At 41.4% G+C, this 23,942-nt stretch overlaps 1 protein-coding gene across 7 annotated transcripts in view; it reads right to left on the reverse strand.

The window, feature by feature from the left end:
• The window catches only part of LOC140398303 (rho GTPase-activating protein 32-like), a 792,529-nt gene that overhangs the window by 443,510 nt on the left and 325,077 nt on the right, over window positions 1-23,942 (reverse strand). For all 7 annotated transcript variants that reach the window (XM_072486839.1, XM_072486840.1, XM_072486832.1 and 4 more), the window contains one exon: window positions 13,947-14,055. In XM_072486839.1, coding sequence (XP_072342940.1) covers window positions 13,947-14,055 — 109 coding nt within the window. The remainder of the gene's footprint in view (window positions 1-13,946; window positions 14,056-23,942) is intronic.

The following is a 23,942-nucleotide window of genomic DNA, read 5'->3' on the forward strand; positions in this document are numbered from 1 at the left end:
CTGTTCAAGAAAGGAGCTCACCGCACCTTCTCAAGGACAATTAGGAATGGGCAACAAATGCTAGTCTAGCTAGCGAAGCCCATATCCCGTAAAAGATGGATGGAAAAACAATGTGCAGCTGGGTCACAGCATAATGTTTATTAAACAGAAGTAGGATTAAGAACTGACGAATAAGAGGTTCAAAAAAGACAAATAAACTTGCAACTACAAGAAACAAGGGCAGCCAAGCATATTGGAGAGTAAAGTAACCCTGCCGAATCATGTTGGCAGGATTGTCGGGGCTGGGAGAAAAGGGTGATGATACTGCAAACTCATCCCCTCCAGATTCCAAACGTTCTTTTGCTAAAATGTCACCGATGTAGTGATTCTTATTAAAGTACTGTAATCTTTAACACTAATGCTAGCGTATAATTTTGTTGTGGGAAAAATAAATATGACCTAATGTGTCCACTATTACATTCTTTCAGTTTGTGTCTTGGAGCTCAATGATGTATAACGGTTAATGTACACAGAAGCAGAATGCACTCCCAGTTCAATTCTCTAGATGTTCAAAACCTCCCCTTTACAGAATGTTATAGAGGCAGTCATTAATGTCTTAAAATAGCCACTCTGCTTCATGCAGACTTCAACTGTTTGAAAAAGCTGATCATTACAGCTGCTAACCTCATCCCTGTCTGTAAAAGCTCGACCAATATCCTCAACCATTCTCCAAAGGATTTATGTGCAATAAGTACACTTGTGCCATTTCTGGGCGAAAGGGTCAGGCAGTCGAAAGAATGACTACTACGACCAAAACCGGGAATTGTCTGTCGCATTTTATTAAAATTGCACTCGACAATATTTAATGCAATGTGTCTGCAACAATTGATATTTGCTTTACTATATGCCTGAAGTTAACTTACCAATATTTTGTTTCATAATGTGCCTATGGGGTGCCTTGGTATGGTTTGTTACATTAAATATGCTATATAAATATAAGTTGCTGATAACCAAGACATGCCTGTAATGTAATTAACTAGTTTTTTTCTTTAATACTTAAATTATTCTGGGTGAATGTCTTACCGAACTGTAGCCTTGTGTTATATCTATGTCTGGTTAAAAACATAGCTTACTGTTTCCATGAGTTCCTGAGCAGATGAGAGAGAAATAATTTTGTTATAGTACTTTCAAAATGTAATTATCAAAGTGTTGCCAGTTCTTAAACTGCCTAGTGACCACCACTGAGAGGACGCATGATTGTAAACCATTTTTGATTGTAAACCATTTTTGATTGGAATGATAGTGCCCTCAGACCTCTTTTACTTTAAACAACTATGCTTTCTAGTTATCCTGAGGAAACAGGTGGAAAGACATTAAGAAGAAAGATAATCTAATATATGCACCACCGCAGACTATGACCCAGATTTTGAGGTCAGGGGTATGATTCAGCAGATGTTACTTGCTGCGCAAACCAAATCTCAAAGGGAAACTTGGCTCATGTATCACAACCTTTGGGTGCTCTGACAACAACAAGAAAAAGTCTATAGAATTAAGAAGCCACGAATTCCAGTAACACTTTTGAGATTTTAAGTATTAAATTAAAATATTTATTAAGAAAAGAAAACCTAAGCACACAAGGTTACAATTACAGATAAAATTTGCTTCACAAAACATCCCTCTAAAGAAGCTCACTTTACTAGACAACACTTGCTTATAGATGTTTAACGACAAAATTCACAAAATATTACCATACATTAACTTTCCTACAGTAATAGTGAGTGAGTTTAAGTCACAGGACTTCCAACCTCGCTTCCACTTCAAAACCAAAGCCCTGCTTTCTGAAAAACTGACATGTTTCTGACATGGCTGGAATAGTTGCTTCTAACCGTGGACTTTCACAGATCTTTTTCCATAATGGAGAGGGACTCCAGGTGGTCTCACATAGCCACTGTCCAACTGAGCTCAACATATCTCCTTAAATAAAAACAGACAATACTGGACAAACTTAGCAGTGGGTAGGAATTTGTATTAGTTAACTTTGAGTCCATATGACCCTACTTCTTGGGGCAGCACAGTGGCAAAGACTGCTGCTTCACAGTGCCAGGGACATGGGTTTGATGTGCAGGTTAGGTGGAGTTACGGGGATAGAGTGGGCCAGTGTCTTTATATAGAGACAGACCCACAAGCTTGCTTCAAAGAATACAATAGACCCCCAAAATATTTAAAAATAAAACACCTCTCAGCAGCAAAGGGTCAGCGGCCCAGAAAATTTAGCAGGATTCTGAATGTAGATGTCCTCTTTTCAGAAATTGTGTAGTTCTATTTATGAAGGATTTGTGCCATCCAACAATAGCCAATCATATTAAGGAACTCTCACAGAAAGCAAAGCAGGAAGTAAAATACAAGGGATATAAATTACATTTGAATCATCGTACATAAACAAATTGATAAATTGAGTAATGCATATTGAATTAAGGAAGATGCTTAAATATAATTTTTTTAATTTTAATGCAATTTTCAAATGTTCTTCTGAGGGAATGAGACTTCACGTGAGATTAGTTTTCTTCTCGGCTAGAGTGGTTATTCAATAATAATTATGGCTTAGTCTGTTTTAAAAACTCAGAGTGAACCGAGCTCAACATTTTCATTTTTCAAGGGACATCTGTCATCCTAGCTGATTTTGATATCTGTTAGATCACAATTTCACCCATATGACATTCTACTCAAGTGATATTAAAAGCATATTCCAAAGTCTACAATGGCTATTTGGCCTGACCAAAAGGGATAAAGGCCTATGAGGATAGGTACGTAGAAACTGCACATACAAAACATCTCAAATTTAAGGCAACCCCCTAAGCAGGTAACTTTATTCTAAATATCCCTCCCCACACACTGCACAAGACTGATCAAGTTTGTAAATACATTTTTGGCTGGCTGCATTAACTACCGTTTTACACTGCAGCTGTGTGTTTTTTTTTTTTAAATATGTTTATTCAAAGTTTTTCCAACAAAAATTTTCAACCAATTAAACCCCCCCCCCGTAACAGAAAAAAGAGAAAAGAACAGAACAAAACATAAACATATCAATCATACTACAGAACTTATACAATGGGTTTCTCCCGCACATAATAACCCTCCCATATGCTTTTTACAAGTACCCCGAGGGAAAAAAAACCTCCCCCGCCCGCCCAACTACTGCAGCTGTGTGTTAAGCAAAAATTATCACTGACTGTTCCATGAGAAGAGTCTGATTAGTATAATTTCAGAGAAACCAAGGACAAGATGTAACAAACCATTGTAGTTTTATCATCCACAAATAAATTGATTGTTCTATATCTGAGTTTGAATTCATACCACTCAAGATTCCAATCGGTTCATGGCCAGACAACAAATTGATGATACTTTTCTTATTCCTTCATTCACAGGACGTGGGGATCGCTGGCAAGGTCAGCATTTATTGCACTAGTTGCCCTTGAGAAGGTGAACGGCTACAGCGTGTAAAAGTACTCTCACAGGTTGGGCGTCATGGTGTCATAGTGGTTAGGACTGCTAGATCACAATGCCAGGGACCCGGGTTCAATTCTGACCTTGGGTGACTATCTGTGTGGAGTTTTTAAAAAATAAATTTAGAGTACCCAATTAATTATTTTTTCCCAATTAAGGGGCAATTTAGCATGGCCAATTCACCTAACCAGCACATCTTTGGGTTGTGGGGTGAAACCCATGCAGACATGGGGAGAATGTGCAAACTCCACACGGACAGAGCCGGGATTTGAACCTGGGTCCTCAGCGCCACAGTCCCAGTGCTAACCATTGCGCCACATGCCACCCTATCTGTGTGGAGTTTGTACGCTCTCCCCGTGTCTGCGTGGGTTCCTCTGGATGCTTTGGTTTCCTCCCATAGTCCAAAGATGTGCAGGTTAGGTGGATTGCCTCTTAGTGTCCAAAGGGTTTGGTGGCATTGCAGGGAGCTTGCTCGGTCGATGCAGACTCGATGGGCCAAATGGCCAACTAGGGATTCTCTGATTCTATGAGTTGCAGCCTTTGCTTTTGTATTAATAGCATTCATGGGATTGGTCCAGATCAACTGCTGGTCATTGGTGACTGAAGGCTATTTCTGATAGGTAAAAGGGTAATTGATTTAGCCATTTTAATTTAAATACCAAAGCCCAGTTTATAATCCATTTTAAAATGGGTTTTATCATTACAAAAACACACAATTTGCAGGGGCAAAGCACAGAATTTGAAACATTCAAAAGCTAGCTAAAGCTTATGCAACATTTTACTGATATTATAAACAGACCATTGTTCTAATTAACAGAATTGCAAAAGTTATGCAGCCATACCACAATCTGATCACGGTCACCATGACAACATGAACCCACCATTGTTCAGAATACAGATAATAGCGCAGTCAGCAATAAAACCAGTGAAAGCTAGAATTGATGAAAAGAATATGTCACATTCCAACACACACAAACGTCTAAAAATGCAATATATCCGAATATATGTTGCACATTGATGATTGGCAACTAACCATCGAACCAAATGCATTTGAAACCCATCCAAGCCAATCAGCACATTGCAGGGGTAGGGACAGATGGAGTCAGACTGATAACATTCTCCTTAAACATCGAGGTCCGGGCAGACATTTCCCATCCAGGATCACTCTATACCTTTTACCTGACTACTCGCTATCGTTATTTCGTATTTTCATATTTCCACTCTAACTCTTGAACTTTGCGCAAGCTGCTTTGCTTTGAGCAAGAACCATTACTGCATTTTGAAAGTTAAATCTGTTGTAAACCATTAATCCAATTATTTCTCTTAAAATCTTTTGCTGGCAAGGGCTTTATTGAGAACATTTGATTTGTAACCACAAGAACATCTTAGTCTCTCAATTATAATCAATAGACACAATAAAAGATTTTTATTTCACATCCGAGAAGTGTAACTTAAATTCTACTGAGTTTTGAAGTGTATACAAGACTACACTTAAACCGCACGGTAGATTCCTACAGTGACCCATACCCGCCCATCCCTGTCCCCAGGATGTTGAGTCTATGGGGGTACATGGCAATGCAGTTGAATATCAAGGTACTTGATTAGATTCTCTCTTATGGAGATGGTATTCCATTTGGGTGGAGTGAATGTCTCTTGCCACTTAATATCCTAAGCCAGAATTGCCGCTTAATAGCCCAAGTCTGAATGTTGCAGCACACACAGACTGCTTAGTATTTGAGGAGTTACAACTATAAATGCACATGCACTGTGGGTGTACTAAAGTTTAAATTTATCATGTCCCACTAACAGCAATAAAGGAAATATTTTATCAGTATTTTGCAGTGTTGGTTAAAGGAGGAACTGTTGGCTAAAACACCATAAGGACTCCCCCTGAGCAAGACATTCTCCAGCTGGTGGAAATAAGTATTAAGTGGAAATAAGCTCAAGTATTAAGTGGAAATAAGCTCATTGACAGGCTACCCTGCCTCAATCGCTGCTTGGGGTAGAAGACCTGTCAGTCTGTACAAATTGAAGCTTGTGAAAAATATCAAACATGACTAAAATTGTTTTACTGAATAGTATTTTGAAAATGGTATTATTCTGGAGTTAGCATATACACCGGAATACACCGCAAACAACACCAATGGTCAATCATGCCCTGTATGATGACTGTAGAGATCTGTATATCTGCTGGTATGTAAAGGGTTAACAACTGCATCATAGTGTTACAACCACTAGATGGTAGCACTAGATTAAGGTATATAAACTGAACCTGGAAGATCCTGCCACTCTTCGAACCAGGAGTGACTAGATGGCAGAGTGTTAGAAAGATATAGCTTAGTTGGCACCTGTAGTTAAACAGTTAATACTTCTTCTGATTTACTTTATCATCAGTTATAGTTCTGAAGAGTGAACAAAATCATTAGTATTAATATTCATTATTCATTAAATATAATTTGCTTTAAATTGAAGATTGGTAGTTTCATTGAAATTCAACCATCAGACCAATCTGGAAGTAAAGCGAAGAGTAACAACAGGTTTTTGCTTCAGAAAACTAGCTGGAGTGATTTAGTTAGATCAGAAACAGGAGAAAACCGTAGCAGCTATTCGACTGGAGAAGCATCGAAGCAAACAAATCCTTCGAAGACAAACGCCTCGATGGACCACGCACAAGCTCCACATCACCTCAAGATAACTGGTAATTTGAATGCTAATTGGAAGCTGTTTAAACATCTGGAAGCTACAGGTTTAACGAACGCAACTGATGCTTGAAAAATTGCATTGCTCTTAACAATGGCAGGACAGCATGCAATCGAAATATACAACTCCGTTCAGTATTCTGCTGGTCAGGACAAAGCTAAATTTCAAGTTATTTTAAGTAAATTCGACGACCACTTTAAGATGCAAACAAATGAGACATTTGAACGTTTCATTTTCCATAAGCGATCGCAAAAAACAGGGGAATTGTTTACTAGCTTTGTGACAGACTTAAAAATTCTAGCTCAATCTTGTAACTTTGCAGCATTGCATGATTCTTTAATTCGTGACCAGATTGTATTTGGGATAAATGATGAGCACCTCAGAGAAAGAATTTTGAGACAACAAGATTTAACGTTAGAAATAGCGATTGAAAAATGCCTCACCCATCAGCAAAGTGAGAATCAGTACCAAGAGTATTATATCCGTGAAAAAGATGCAGAAATACATCACAAAGTTGAGTGTGTAAAAATGATGTTGCAATCGATGGACCAGCACGTTTCGGACAGCAGCCATCTTGCGCGCGCGCACTTGAGCCCTGCACAAGCGTACTTCGTGATAAAATGCGAGACGATCGAAATCCGATCTACGCATGCGCGAAGATGTGTCGTGCGTCACGACGTCAACGTCATGAAGTGTTATAGATGTGGAATCGCCCACTTATAGAAGAAATGCTAAGCACAAGGAAAACAATGCTCTAAATGTGGCAAATTAAATCATTTTGCTGCACAGTGCAGATCTTCACTCGTATTTAAACCTACTAAACAAAACTACAGGCAGATTAATGTTCGTAGTGTCGAATCAAAAGAAAAAGAAGAACAGAATTTTTCATCCGATACTGACAATTAGTCACCGGAAAACACGTTTTTTGTTGGCATAATAGTGAAGTGTGAAGAATCCAATGAGGCAACAAACAATCCTCAGCAAATTAATTCAGTAAATTCTAATAATGAATGGAACACAGTCGTACAAGTAAACAACTGTCCAATGCTGTTTAAATTGGATGCTGGCGCTTCAGCTAACTTGCTCTCAAGGCTGGATCTCAACAAGCATCAAGATGCACCTGAGATGCTTCCAGCAGCCTGCAGACTGAAGGACTATAACAGCAACTTGATTTCTTCAATAGAGTCATGCCATTTAAAAGTCTCCAATAAACAAATTGAAAAGATCTTAAGATTTGAGATTGTCAAGAATGACATCTTCACTTCTAGGTGCACAAGCATATAAAGAATTGCATCTAGTGCAGCATATTTATACAGCGTCTGCATCTACACCAATATTGGATGATGATATCCAGTGCATTTTGAATCAATATCCTGATGTTTTCATAGAATCATAGAATTTACAGTGAAGGAGGCCATTCAGCCCATCGAGTCTGCACCCATTCTTTGAAAGAGCATCGTACCCAAGCCCGCACCTTCACCCTATCCCCATCACCCAGTAACCTCACCCAACACTAAGGGCAATTTAGCATGGCCAATCAACCTAGCCTGCACACCTTTGGACTGTGGGAGGAAACCGGAGCACCTGGAGGAAACCCATGCACACACGGGGAGAACGTGCAGACTCCGCACAGACAGTGATCCAAGCCGGGAATAGAACCTGGGACCCTGGAGCTGTCAAGCAATTGTGCTAACCATTATTCTACCGTGCTGCCCACTATGCCTTTTCAGAGGCATGGGTACACTACCATTCCAATATAAAATCCTATTAAGGAAGGATGCCAAGCCAGTGGTACATCCGCCTAGGAGACTTACTGCTCCTTTAAGTGAAAGGTTGAAGCAAGAACGAGACCGACCTCAGAACCAAGGGATAATGTCATGAGTCACTAAACTGACTGACTGGGTCAGTTCAATTGGTTTGCTTAAGAAAAACGTCCAGTGATCTACGAATTTGCATTGATCCCAAGGATCTTGCAAGAACATAAGAAGGGAACACTATCCCATACCAAAATGCGAGGAGATCACCAATGAGATGGCAAATACAATCATCTTTACGAAGTTAAATACGTCACAGGAATTTTGGCAAATGCAACTCGACGACTTGAGCAGACAACTCTGCACATTTAACACACCCTTTGGAAGATTTTGTTTCAATCGTATGCCTTTCGGTATCATATATGCATCTGAGATATTCTACAGGATCATGGAACAAATGACGGAAGGAACAATGACTACCTATGTTTCCGATTAAGATATAGCACTGTAAAAAGACCATGATAAAGAAATTGCTGGAATGGCATTGTGATCAACACAACCTGGACGTTTCTCCTAAACCTTCAGATTGCACTATATTTGCTTCAGAAATGCTGGAAATGTGAATTCATCAGGAACATCAAAGAATCTGGAACCTTGAGAAACATTGAGTTGATGTTTTATCTTCTTAACCAGAACAAAGAAAGGACCAGCAAGTGATGAAAGAAGAAAAAGGATAATTTAGAGCTCGAAAGTACAAAAAAAATCTTAAATATAAAAAATCTCTAGGAGCAATTTACTACTTGCTGGAGTAAGACAGTTGTATTTGTCTTATCTGAGCTAAAGGTTGAGTTTTGTGTAAGGACCATAAATAATATCATTAACCTTATCCTTGTGACAGGAATTACCAACCCTAAATGGAAGCAACAATATTAATTTGTCTTTCTGGTGTATATCCAACAATTTTTGTCATGCAAAAGTTCAGTGGAGAGGCTCACGGGGACGTTGTCATTCTTATGTTTTTTGAGATGTTAGGAGCGGTGCAAATTGTCCAGCAGTTTGTAGAGTATCAGAACTCAATGCCTGTCTTCTTTTCACCACAAATTGTTTGTTTGCAAAACACCCATCAATGTTGGACAGTTTTTATTCCCCATTGTTTTTCGAGCAACTTTTGAGGCCATGCGATGTCTTATTGATCAATTCAACTATTCGTGAAACACATTTTCTTCCAAATATACAAATTATTTTTTTAAGTGGACTGCCTGACCAACCACTCGGGTATTCTCAAAGGAGGTGATCAACAACACCTAGAAGACATGGCAAGAAATCAACTGCGCTGATTTCAGATTAGCAAATAAATCTCTGTGCTTAAATCACCATGGTAACTTGCTACTGATTCATTCCCTGCGGCTGACAGTTCTGCATCTGACGCAAAATGTTTTTTTCACCAAATCTGCATTAGGATTCAAATGGCCTACATTACAATACCATAGTTATCAAATAGGGAAACAAATCAACAACAAATATGTGGCATAAAAATGCTCAGGATCTTCAAGTTAACAGTTAGCCATTATGATGCAATAGCAACTTTATTGATCTTGTACAGCTTCACCACAAACAGCATCATCCTTACCCTTGCAAAGAATAAATTTTCTTTCGTACAGATTCATCACTTTTTTTCATAGATTTTGAGGACCCAATTATTTATTTTCCAATTAAGGGACAATTTAGTGTGGCCAATCCACTACCCTGCACATCCTTGAATTGTGCAAACTCCACACGGACAGTGACCGGGGCCAGGATCGAACCCTCAGTGCCGTAGGTAGCAGTGCTAACCACTGTGCCACCTTGGCACCCCTGTACTGAGATTTATCACATCCTCTGGAAATCCCAAAGCATTTCAGAATCAATGAACTTTGCAACTTCTGTCACTATTCTGCAGCAAACTGCTCTAGTCAATTATGATAATCGCAAGGTCCAATAAACAACAAATGTGAGGGATATTTTGGTGGTGTTGGATGTGGGAGGAATTTGAACCCGGACACCAGGGAACTACCATGTTTTTCTTCAGTGTTGCTGGATTCTTTTTACATCCACCAGAGGATGGCTACGAGGTTCATTTTAACATCTCATCCAATAGCACCTCAGACAGTGCAACACTCCTTCAGTTCCACAGTGACATGTCAACCTGGGCTATGAGATTAAATACTGTGGCTGCAGGATTAGCTCAGAGGCTGGGAGTTCTTCAGAAAATAACTTACCTCTGACCCCCCCACAAAGCTTATTCAACATCTAACAAGACACATAGGAATGTAATTAAATACTCCCCATTTGCCTGGATGAAGGCAGATCCAAATATATCATCCAGGATAAAGTAGCCCACTTTATTTACAATGCATCTACCACCTTAAACATTCACTCCCTCTGCCATCAGTGCACAGTGGTAGCAGTGTGTACCATCTAAAAGATGCACTGCAGCAACTCGCCAAGCATCCATCAACAGTGCCCACGACATCTACCATCTACAAGGCCAAAAGTAGCAGATACCCTGGAACACCACCACCTGGAGGTTCCCCTCCAAGCTACTTACCTGCCTGACTTGGAAACATATCATCATTCCTTCCCTGTCACTGGGTCAAATTCGTTCACCTAACTGCACTGTGGGTGTACCTCCACCTCAGGGGCTGCAGCGGTTCAAGAAGGCAGCTCACAACCACTTTCTGAAGGGCAACCGGAGATAGGCAATAAATCCTGGCCAAGCCAGAACGCCCACATTCCATAAATGTATTCTAAAAAAATGTCTTCCAAATCCACAACTTCTAGCCTATAAGGACAAAGGCAGCTGATGCATGGGCGGCACGGTAGCACAGTGGTTAGCACTGTTGTTTCACAGCTCCAGGGTCCCAGGTTCGATTCCCCACTTGGGTCACTGTCTGTGCGGAGTCTGCGCGTTCTCAGTGTCTGCGTGGCTTTCCTCCAGGAGCTCCGGTTTCCTCCCACAGTCTGAAGACGTGCAGGTTAGGTGGATTGCCCATGCTAAATTGCCCTTAATGTCCAAAAAGGTTGGGATGGGTTGCTGTGTTGCGGGTATGGGGCGGAGCTGTGGGTTTAAGTGGGGTGCTCTTTCCAAGGGCCGGTGCGGACTCGATGGGCCGAATTGCCTCCTTCTGCACTGTAAATTCTATGTCTATGTCATCACGTGCAAATTTTCCTCCAAGTCACACGACATCCTGATTTGAAACTAAATCAGCGTTTCTTCATTGTCACTGGGTCAAAAATATGGACACCCCCTCCCAAACACCACAGAGTGCAGTAGCTCAATAAGACTCCTCACCGCCTTTTCAAGAGCAATCAGGGTTGAGCAACAAATACTGGCTCACATTCCACGAACAAATTAAAAATAAATCCCCAAAAGGCTCTCGAATCTATAATCTTATGATTCACAAGAATGTACTATCAATGAACCAAACTGACATCATTGACACAACACACATAACACAGTAGTTGATCTGCCTAATAAAATCCCATAGTGTACATGCACATAACTCTTCAAACAGTAAACCTCCAGAAGCGACTCTTACTTCTTTTACTGCAAGAAGGTAGCCTCATGTAAACTGCTGCTTTTTGGCAGCTGTTCAAATATACATGGAATTGCACAAAATGCTCAACAGAGAAACAGAGGCCTACGGCCCAACCGGTTCACGTGTGCTAATGCTCCACACGAGCCTCCTCCGAACCCCACTTCATCTCGCCCTATCAGCATTCCTTTCTAACTTCCCCTTAACAGCATCTATGGTTTTCGCCTCAACTACTCCATTTGATACTCAGTTCCACATTACTATTACTTTTTAAATAAAGAATGAGAGGAAAGAGTTCCAGCCTGATCACTCTTTCCAGATGGATATAATCTCCCAGTTCTGGTATCATTTGGAGACGGTTTCCCCTGGTTGCGGAATCTAAAACATGGGAGCAGAGTCTCAGTATAAAGGCCCGATCATTTCATTTTGAGATGAAGAAAAATGACTTCACTCAGAGTTGCAAATCTTTGGAATTCTTTGCAGAGGGTTGTGGGATGCTCCATTGTTAAATACAGCTAAGCCTGGGATTTATGGCCTCTCAGAGAATCAAAGAATATGGGGAACAGGCAGGAAAGTGGAGCTGAAGCCCAAGATCAGCCAGGATCACAATGAATGGTGGAGTTGGCTTAGCAGGCCACATGGTCTATTCCTGCTCCTATTTCTTGTGTTATGATCATGTTTGTAAATTTTTTCGCACCTTAGATTATGAAAGAACTGCAAGTGCAAATATCTGGGTAAACCATTCTGCTCGATATTGGAGCTCAGGATTCAGAAGCACCCTCTCAAAACTAAACTAGAATAGCACTGCAAAACTCTTTAACACAGCACCGTCACCCATACAATCCTGCCAGAATAAAGGTCAGTTTATGTGCAAGTATGGTGTGTAGCAAAATTGATTAGCTTATTCATATAATCAATCATTCACCTTAACGCTTTCTTTGTAAATCTATACAGGCAGAATGGATTAGAGATCCCTGATCTCTGTATCGCCCAGTTCGTTAGAGATCCCTGATCTCTGCAACGCTTATTTAGTTTTTTGCTTGAGCCACACAGTCCAAAGATATGCAGGTTAGGTGGATTGGACATGCTTAATTGCCCCTTCGGGTGAGATCACAGAGTGGGAGATCGGACCTGGGTAGGGTAGTCTTTCAAAGGGTCGGTGCAGACTCATTGGGCAGAATGGTCTCTTTCTGTACTATAGGGATTCTATAATTACATCACTAAAGATGCAGGTTTTGACAAAATTAATACATAAGACATTTTACTTATTTTAGCTTGGTCAGTCGGATCAGTTACAGAATGTAAGCCTCAGCTGCCATGGAAATACGAGTCACATTATCAGTACTATTCAGGTGATTTGTTTTCTCTAACTTCTCCCCTGTCATTTTGCGTTGGTCTCCATGTGCCACTCACGTGATACAGGACACTTCATCTTTTCCTCCCAGATAGGTTCCAACAACACCCTGAAATCAGCAGTGAGGAGATGTATCGGAAATGTTCTGGGTATCACACAGTTGTGAGGAGTATTTTCAAAGAGACCTAGAGATGTTACCTCTCATTTCCACTCCATTCAACGTCTCTGCACAGGACCCGAGCTGGGAACCACTGTTCATTATGCATAGTATGATCTGCTGACAACCAATCCATTGCTCAGCACACTCAGGCATCAAGCACCACCATGCTATGCCCAAAACCTTTCCTTTAAATATGCGACAACTTAGTTCAAAATAAAATCTGTGATTCAGGAAAACTACTCGTCAGTGTCTCCTCAACTAAGTTAATATTGACAACGGGCACATTTATTTCTATAATTTCCAAGTACCTGGTGGGACCCGATTAGTATTTGGAAATACTGGCTGCACACATCATTCTCCACGCACACGATATCTGGTATCAATGAAGCCATCAGTCCTGGCCAACGGTAACAGTCTTATGCATCAAAAGTCCTTTGGAGAACTCAAATTTGAAGATGTCTGCATACCTGTTTTATAATAGCCATGACAATTGCCTTGATACTTAGCTTCACCGCTTGCTAAAACTAACCATCACAGGTGTGGTAGAACCTAATGTGGTCGTGGATTTGCATTGGTAATATTTATTAAATGTACAGAGCATCACAGCTGAGTGAATGGGTGACATGCGCATCAATAAATGAAAGGGAGCGATGGTTAGCAATGCTGCCTACGGCACTGAGGACCGGGGTTCGATCCCGGCCCTGGAGTCACTGTCCATGTGGAGTTTGCATATTCTCCAAGTGTCTTTGTGGGTTTCACCCCCACAACCCAAAGATGTGCAGATTAGGTGGATTTGCCATGCTAAATTGCCCCTTAATTGGAAAAAAATTATTGGGTACTCTAAATTTATCAAAAAAAAGAAATAAATGAAAGGTAGAACCTCAATTTGTCCACATTAATATTCTGCAAAGAGACATTACCATAGCACTGATTGTCTCTTCCCAATCGAGACGATTACGAGGAGGGAGTGTCAGCAGCAATTCTGGAACATAATCATCTTCTTCCAGTGTTGGAGAGCTTCTCTTCAACCTGCCAGAGGAGCATATAAAGCAAAAAAATCAGACACTCAACAAAAAACACCCCAGAACAGTCCAGACGAAGGATGAGTTACTTCAGGATTTATATCAAGTTCTTTGTGCAAAGAGTGATCAACAGGAAACAATTAAATGCCAGAACGCGGAGTGCAGCAGCTTTCTGGATAGATGAATTAAAATGGGCCCAAATGAGCAGCATTTCAACATGATTCCAACATAACCACAATGATGATAATATGAAACAATCTCGAACCATGTTTTAACATAAAAACCTACATTGTTCCTTGGTGAATACCTTTAACTTGGTAAGTTTAAGTCCCAATCTAAGCTTTTAACTGAAACTGACAATTCAATACTGAGGAGAGCTAGATTGTTGGGGTTGATGGCCTTCAAGAGGAAATGTTAAACCAATCCCATTCTTAGCATTCTCAGTAGTTCAGTTGGATACAAAGATTCTACAGCACTATTGAACCTCACTTCCGATCCCGTCTCAGCGTGACTGGGAAAATTCAGCCCATGATTTCAGGGAACTGTGTATTTGACCTTCGGGTGTCTTTATTCATTCACAACTGCATGTCATTCCGTTCAGTGCATGCTCCCGTTTCTAGTTTTACCTCCCTAAAAGTATTACCTCAGACTTGTCTGTATTAACTTGTATCTACCACCTCTGCTCATTCAGTTACTGTCTGCCTTCTCGTAACATTTTCTGATTATTTGCTAAACTATCCACTTTTGTCTCATCTGATGTGTTAGGCAGGTAGGTTCGATGTGGACTGCACTCGATGCAGGGAACCTAGAAACAGACGTCTAACACTGGAGAAGATCCAACATGTTTTATTCAACGATAGAACTGATATACATATTCAGCTGTGGGTCGACACTATACTGAACTGACTGGAGACCTTGTAGTAGCCTGACCAGACTTACTAGCTATCGCATGATGTTTGCACTTGCTAGCTCGTGGATTCTGACTGTCTCAGTGGCTGGGTCCTGAGAGAGCGGGAAACCGAGTGCCCTCTGGCTTTATAGTGGTAGTGTCCTGTCTGGTGATTGGCTGCACTGTGCTGTGTGCTTACTGGTCATCCTGTGTGTCAATCACTGCCCTTCTACATCTCATTATATACATGAGTGGATATTATGACATCATCAGCAGATTTTGCTCCATGCACCTCTGATTAACATATTCAGAGTCCCTTAACTGATGTGTTGTAAATGATCATTAATTCTATCTTGAATGGAGTTCTAAAAGTTTACCCTCAATTGACACTAAATGAACTGTTTTGTAAAACCTGGTTACTTCTTCTCTTCCATATTGATCGAAGATATTACATTTCCATTACTAACATACAATTTACACATTTGAGAATTACTGTTTGATTGTGGCCGGAGCCACTGCTGCCTCCCCTCATACTTCACTCAACAGCCAAGGATGCAGCCACCAGGGCTCAGTGATTTATCCACCATGAGTGCTGATCATTTTTAAGCAGTTCCTTTTCTACATTTATCTGTAACAATTGTTCCACATTTCCTCCTGTGCAGCCTGTTCCTCTCAGTCTTCATTTTCGACATGACTATTAATCAAAGTCACGAACCCAGGATGTCAATCACATAGGATGCATGGAATTGAATGAATGGCACGATATATGTCAACTGTTTTAAATTACCTGTTAAATAATTCCACCCAGATACAGTAACATCTCTTCGGGATGTCTGTGACCAACCAAATTGAATGGAACAACGCAACATTGAATGGCGACAACACAGAACTACTTGTATGCCAAACAATAGAAGCAGCGTATGATAAGCCCAGAACGCAGCAGCACCAAAATATTTAAAGGGACCTTGCGCTGATTAAAAACAGTTGCAAGAGGGTCTCGCGATGCGAGAACGGGAGCGGCTGTGTAGAGCGCTCCGGTTCCGCTCATCTTTTAATCCCTTTATTTTATTCTGGTGCACAGCTCACATTTATCTTCTCTTGGATTACATGGCTTCGCTAAGTCCCTTGAGGTTCCGGGTTGGTGCTTTGTGAAGGCCTGCGATAAATCATAAAAATCCTGATGCACAGAAGCTAGAACCCTCGTGGAACGTTTGCTCGTGGTGGTGAGAGTGGGCTCGGGTGGGGCCCAGCCTGTAGTGGTGTTGTTAATGCTGAGCAGGCGCTCACTTCGACAATGCTGTGTGCATCCAGATGATGGCCGCCATTGAGAATATTTTTCTTGGTTGAGGAACTCGGTTCTGCATTGCAGGTCGTTCACTTTGAACAATTGCGGAATACCTTGGGAGAGCGGTGGAGGCACCGGAGATGTGGTTGGCAGGGTTAATTCAATCCTCACTTAGGCTAAGGATATCCCCCCCCAGTTACATCGAATCGGTATTGGGTTTTCATTTTGGATTTATTTTTGTTTTAAATTTTAAGGTACTAGAATTTATGAATACGTGCCTTTATACTTCGATGGCCGGGACAGATTTTATATCTTGGGGAGGACTGGGTTCCTTCTGACTCCCGATGTTAAGCCTTCATTCACTAGGGTTTCTCTCTCTGTAGTACTCTTTTGACTTATTAGAACAAGGTGAATTAATAATGTCGCACACTGAGGTGAGATTAAACTAATTATGGTTGGGTTGTTGGGTCTTGGTATCTTTTCTGTGATGCCGGTCATTCTGAATCTAATCGGGCATCTCATCCCAGGGAACTTTCTTTCTTTCTCTCTTCATCCAGGTGAGCAGGGTGTGGTTTCTCATCCTGGTCTGGTCTGGTGGAGGTTCCCCTGGTTGTACCAGGGAGGAGGGAATCAGCGCTCCCTTCTAGGGGATTTTTGACGGTACTTCTTCTCTGATTGCGGTCACCCTGGCTAGGACTGGAGTGATTATTCTCTTCTTAGTATTTGTAGAGAGGGTGCATTGCCCCAGCTGGGGTGGGAGAGGTATGGGTTCGGCCAGGGTACAGGATTTGGGGAGTGCTGCAGGTCTTGGGGGGTATAGTTTCCGGTGTGCGGTAATGTGCTGGGCTAGGTCAGGTCCGGTGCTATGGCTGGTATCCTGTTGCATCTTGGGATGTCCCTTTTCAAGGGTGCTTTTTGGGGTATCCTGGGAGGTTGGGTTTTGTTACTTCAGTGCACGGGAGCCTAGGGATGAGTTGAGTAGCATGGCACAGTAGCACAGTGGTTAGCACAGTTGCTTCACAGCTCCTGGGTCCCAGGTTTGATTCCCGGATTGGGTCACTGTCTGTGCGGAGTCTGCACGTTCTCCCCATGTCTGCGTGGGTTTCCTCCGGGTGCTCCGACACAGTCCAAAGATGTGCAGGTTAGGTGGATTGGCCATGCTACATTGCCCTTTGTGCCCTTAGATTGGGTTACTGGGTTACAGGGTTAGGGTGGAGGCGTGGGCTTGGATGCTCTTTCCAAGGGCCGGAGGAGGCTCGATGGGCCGAATGGCCTCGTTCTGCACTGTAAATTCTATGATTCTATAATATCTAGGAGTTCAAAGCCTGGTAGATACCCTGTTGTTCCCTTGGGGTTGGAATGCCCTGGTGGGTTTATTGGGCAACCCATTATAGAATCCTTACAGTGCAGGAGGCGGCCATTCGGCCCATTAAGTGTGCATTGATCCTCCAATAGAGCACCCTGCCTAGGTCCACTCCCCGCCCAATCCCTGTAACCCCATAACCTAATCTACACATCCCTGGACACGATGGACAATTTAGCATGGCCAATCCACCTAGCCCTGAATGTCTTTGGACTGTTCTCTTTTCTTCTTCAGTGGTAGTTGCTCGGCTTTTGCCGAGAAGAGAGAGTCTGGATTGCGTCTTAATCGTTTGCTATCCTGTGGGTTACTTCTGGTAGTTCCAGCTTTTCTTTCCTTTTTCATTCTTTCTTGAGAAGTTCAGAACGTTTGGTTATAATCCAAACATGTTACTGCTGGACTTCTCTGTATAGAAAGATGTTGCTTCTGCTCTGCGCTTTAGTTTGGGATTAAGTTGTATTGTGGGATATATATGTAACTCCCCTTAGAACTGGGGTTTTCACATATTTTGTTTGCTTTTATAAAAGTGCAGTAAGAAGTCTTACAACACCAGGTTAAAGTCCAACAGGTTTGTTTCGATGTCACTAGCTTTCGGAGCGCTGCTCCCTCCTCAGGTGAATGAAGAGGTATGTTCCAGAAACATATATATATAGACAGATTCAAAGATGCCAGAGAATGCTTGGAATGCGAACATTAGCAGGTGATTAAATCTTTACAGATCCAGAGATGGGGTAAACCCAGGTTAAAGAGGTGTGAATTGCGTCAAGCCAGGACAGTTGGTAGGATTTTGCAGGCCAGATGGTGGGGGATGAATGTAATGCGACATGAATCCCAGGTCCTGGTTGAGGCCGCACTCATGTGTGCGGAACTTGGCTATAAGCTTCTGCTCGGCGATTCTGCGTTGTTGCGCGTCCTGAAGGCCGCCTTGGAGAACGCATACCCGGAGATCAGAGGCTGAATGCCCTTGATTGCTGAAGTGTTCCGCGACTGGAAGGGAACATTCCTGCCTGGTGATTGTCGCGCGATGTCCGTTCATTCGTTGTCGCAGCGTCTGCATGGTCTCACCAATGTACCACGCTTCGGGAATCCTTTCCTGCAACGTATGAGGTAGACAACGTTGGCCGAGTCGCACGAGTATATACCGCGTACCTGGTGGGTGGTGTTCTCACGTGTAATGGTGCTATCCATGTCGATGATCTGGCACGTCTTGCAGAGATTGCCATGGCAGGGTTGTGTGGTGTTGTGGTCACTGTTCTGAAGGTTATCCCATCTCTGGATCTGTAAAGATTTAATCACCTGCTAATGCTCGCATTCCAAGCATTCTCTGGCATCTTTGAATCTGTCTATATATACATTTCTGGAACATACCTCTTCATTCACCTGAGGAAGGAGCAGCGCTCCGAAAGCTAGTGACATCGAAACAACCCTGTTGGACTTTAACCTGGCGTAAGACTTCTTACTGTGCTCACCCCAGTCCAACACCGGCATCTCCACATCATTTATAAAAGTGGGCATGAAGAATCCTTGCGTGGCTCCTCCATGGGTGCAGATATGTCTGGCATCCGAGGAGAAGAGACTGCATTAGGTTGTTGGTGCCTTTCGTGCTGCTAGAGTTGAGGGAGATGTATATCGGTGTGCACCCGAACAAGGTGCAGAAAGTCTATCCTGATTTCTCTCAGTAATTGTGGGCTGACGCAGCGTGGGAGGGTGTGCATCATTTTACCATGTTTTTCATGGCCTCATCCTGTTTCTCCCTCAGTCTCTGGTGGTGCTGTATAGGTATTGAGTAATGTCTAATGATTGTATCAAGCCAGTTGTGATGCTGTTGTCCTGATTTTCTCTGTACTGATGTATGCTGAGCCTATTTTTTAAATCCTTGTTTATGGTAATGTATAATTTTGTAATTGTATTACATTATTCTCTAAAATTTTAAACCTCAATAAATGTACTTATTAAAACAAAACAATTGCATAGAACAAGTAAATTATAAAGAGAACACTGATGGAGATTAGGTCCAGATGGTAGTGACACCAAATAAATTGTTTTCTTAGGTCAAGTATCTTGAGTGCTTTTATAGCTCCACCTCTGCAGGCATGGGTATATTCCATTCTTGGCTTGAGCTTGTATATTGAGAAAATACAATAAATGTTGCTGAGCACATCATTAATGTTATGTGAAGAACAAGTTCTTGTGTCCTTCAGTAAGAGTGACCAACTAAACTGTCCCCGCCAGCTGCCTGTGCAAACTCAAGCTAGTGAAACAGTGGCAAAATAATGTTCATTCAGCACATATTGACTTTAGCCATTTGTTCTGAATAGTATATTTAATTAAACAGACTGAAAAAGTAACTGGCTATCTATTACCCATTTCCCACTCCTCCCCCCTCACCACTCATTACACACACATACACAGAAAGACCTCATAGAGGGGAAAAGAGTGGTGGAAAGGGAAAGAAAATATTAATAAAATAAAAAGATAGGGATCTTTGATTCACAGGGATGATTTCCATTCAATATCTTTCTGAAGTTCAGGCTTCCGATCTGGTACTTTTTTTTCTTCCAGTTTTTTTATGATCTTCTCAGACAAGGTTGTCTACCTTCCTTGCAGACCAAGCATGGTTTCAAGTTTATAGCAAAAGACACACTAGACACTCACTGCATTCAAAGCAATAGATCAGTTCTTTTACTTCAGCCTGAAGAGTAAAGAGGTTTTAATAAACTTTAAAAGTCTTCAGCTTCCACTACAAACAACAGGCAGCAGAGTGAGAAAACAGCTCCCTTCACTTTTAAGATTAAATCACTTCTGGAAGGTTCTCTCAGAAACATCACCTTGAAGGGACCAATCAGGGCATAAGTGTCCTTGACCAACCCATTGGTTGCTGGTTAACTAATCAAACTGATTCTCTCCAAAACTGGTAACCGTCCTCCCATCTACTTGTGCCGAAGAATTAGGCACCTCCTTCTGCCAAACACAAGCGTGAGAATACAGTCTCCTGGCAAGCAGGCTATTTTAAACTTTGAGTCTTCTGCTTTCTTCTCTTTACTTAAAGGCACATCCAATTATTGATCCACAGACAAAAACAATAAAAGAAATGGGAACAAATCCTCATCAAAAAACTTAAGCAAGCTCAATGAAGTTAGCAAAATACGATTTGGTGGCTTTCCATAATGAATCTGTACTTGCTCAAGTATCTAATAATCTGTCCTAGATTGTCGTCTAGAAAAAGTTTCCCACCACTGTGGCTAAAGTTATTGGCCTTTAGTTGCTGGTTGAACTCAATTGAATATTGGTGTAACATTTGCCTCTTGCAGATATATCACCTTTCAGACCCTCAGTAAGTTGTTCCACAGCGAATTAATTATTTCTGAAGTGCATTTACACAACAGCCCATTTACACAGCAAGGTCAGAGAAACAGAACAGGTAAATAACCAGTACATTGCTTCTCATTGTGTTAAGTGAGCAATGTTGTCCTTTACACCAGGAACATTCCCCTATTCTTCTCTGAATAGTGCCATTGCAACTTCTATGTCAACCCAAAAGGTTGATGCAACCTCACTTTAATATCTCATCTGAAATCAGCATTTGTGGCAATGCAGCACTCCCTCAGTACTGCATTAGATCACCAGCCTGCAATATGTGCTCAGGTTTTTGAAGTGAGACTTGAACTCACAACTCACCAAATCAGTGGTCAGAGCCCTACCACTAGGCTAAATTAATATTTAACGGGAAAGGATTTGGGAGTATTACAATCACGGGCCAGAACAGAAACCCTAATATTTTATTTTAGTTTTGTAAGACTGTGATTGTATCAAGCCAGTTGTGATGTTGTTGTCCTGTTTTTCTCTGAATTATTACTAACACAATATTGAAATATCTTCAACATCACGCAAGAAAAGAGTTTACAATTACCCCTTAAATAATTGTTTAAAATAAATTTAGAGTGCCCAATTCATTTTTTCCAATTAAGGGGCAATTTAGCACGGTCAATCCACTTACGCTGCACATATTTGGGTAGTGGGGGCGAAACCCACACAAACACGGGGAGTATGTGCAAACTCCACACAAACAGTGACATAGAGCCGGGATCGAACCTGAGACCTCGGCGCCGTGAGACAGCAATGCTAACCACTGTGCCACCGTGCTGCCCCCACCCCTTAAATAATGCTAATCAACGACAGTGACACAAGAACCTTATCTTTATTTCCACACAAACAACAAAACCATCATATGTTCTGATCCACAGTTAGCACTCAGGAATACTTACTGTAAAGAATTTTTGAAGACACCGCTTTGAGAAAGAGATCTTTTGAGACTGCTTTGAAGAAAAACACCTGACACCCTGTCAGAATAAAGCAGAAACACTGGCTGTATTTCTTCAGAAACCTTCTCAGCTCACCTTCCAGCCAAAATCTAACTCCGAACCTCAATACCTGACTGCTTCAACCCCTGGTTCCTTCCATTAACTACATCACCTTACTAAACTCAAAATAACGTCTCTAATTTAAACGGCTCTGCAGGGAACCCACTTAATATAAATAGAAGTCCATTAACCCAAACTTTTACAATGCTTTAATTGCACCTCTGGCTCCGAACAGTCTAGCTGTCTTGCAAACCAGGATTATTCAAAACACTACGCAGAAATCATACACACGCCATCCCAGGCTTTTAACCCTTGCTGCACCAAATACCTATAATACAATATATCTGAAATTCCTACATTCATCACCGTATACTGGACTAATTCATTCAGGCAGTAAAACAGATGGAAGAGGAGGAACCCATGACAGCAAAATGCAATCAAATATTGCAGATGCTGAAAGTCTGAAATAAAAACAAAAAGTGTTGTAAATACTCAGCAGCTCAGGCAGGCAACATCTGTGGAGAGAAACAGAGTTAACTTTGTAGGTCAATGACCTTTATTCAAACGCTGAAAAATAGAAAGGCAACAGAATCCACAGCCCTGTCGCCTTATTCTGTAAACTGTCAGGGTTCATAGTGCCAATTCGTAACATGTAACCTCAACAGTTTATAAAAGCAACCTGAAGTGGGGATCTCAGCATTAATGCAAGTGCTCTTCAGGGGAATTAACCTTGATCTCAATGACCAAATCTCACTGCACAAAGAAAGCAAATGGTTTTCAACAATCCATTTGTGCAACAAAATGCCTATTAGTTAAAAGCTGTGCTTCAAGTCCCAGCCAGAATCAGCACTGGACAATACATCCTCTATACCAACTCAAATTACTGCCAATGCTCATTAAACATTTCTATTAAAATTATTGCAATATTCGACAAGTGCTTCACCTCTCGTTGAGCACATGACAATGCTGAAATTTAAATAACAGCTTTTAAGCACTAATCAGTTATCAACAGCCGGCACTGCAGATGGCAGATTATTTGACATTAGGCCAGAGTTAATTATAGATTAAATCAGGTAGAACATGCAAAAAAGTATTCAGTCACCACCCATTCTAAATGCATTTAAAATTATAATCATTTGGCTCATAACAGACTTTCATGCAATAATCCTTACTCTTTTTGACTTTGTTTTATTAATAGCTACTGAACAATAGAGTGTAGGTAGTTATTGCTGCAGGTTACTAGGTCTAACAATGAGCAAATGTCATTCAGAAAGAGTATTGTAACAATAGCAAATGCTTTGGCAGAAGCACAAAATATATTAGTATTTGAGAGACCAGCATTGATTTCTCATGTTCCCAGCACAAGTCCAATGCAAAAAGATCTGATGCTAGTTGGAGCAGACATCTATTAGATTACTGGTAAGATCAAAGGCTAGGCTTACACATACCAACATTTATGAGGTTAAATAACTAAATGGAATTGTGGTGATATGCATCACTGTAAATACACACGGGGTTGATGTAGATACGCTAGGACTGAGTAAACACTAGAGGGAGCACCAGAGACATCATGACATGCAGACATACAGCCAATGAACACATAGAATAGGACACGACCAATGGGCAGTCAAGACACCCAGAGGTGACACTACTACAACGAGGCAACCCATATAAAAGGCCAGGGCACACATGCTCTTTCTCTTTCCACAGGCGACACAGGGGCAGATTGGAAGCATCACACCCACCGCATGGATTAGAGCAGACTGGTTAGTTAGATTGAATTACTATAGCAAGATCAGCAGGAGAGTCGAACTCAAGTATGAGAATTGTTAACTGTTCAATAAATGTGTTAAACCTATCTCCAAGTCTGAACCTTCCTTTGTCAGAGTATACATCAAGGAAACAGCTTACGCTACATGAGGAAGCATAACACAACATGGTGCCAGGAGTGCCCTGCTGAATCTATATAGTTCAACTCGAGGTCCGTGACTACCAGCAA

Source organism: Scyliorhinus torazame, chromosome 21 (assembly GCF_047496885.1).
Source record: "Scyliorhinus torazame isolate Kashiwa2021f chromosome 21, sScyTor2.1, whole genome shotgun sequence".
NCBI classification, from domain to species: Eukaryota; Metazoa; Chordata; class Chondrichthyes; order Carcharhiniformes; family Scyliorhinidae; genus Scyliorhinus; species Scyliorhinus torazame.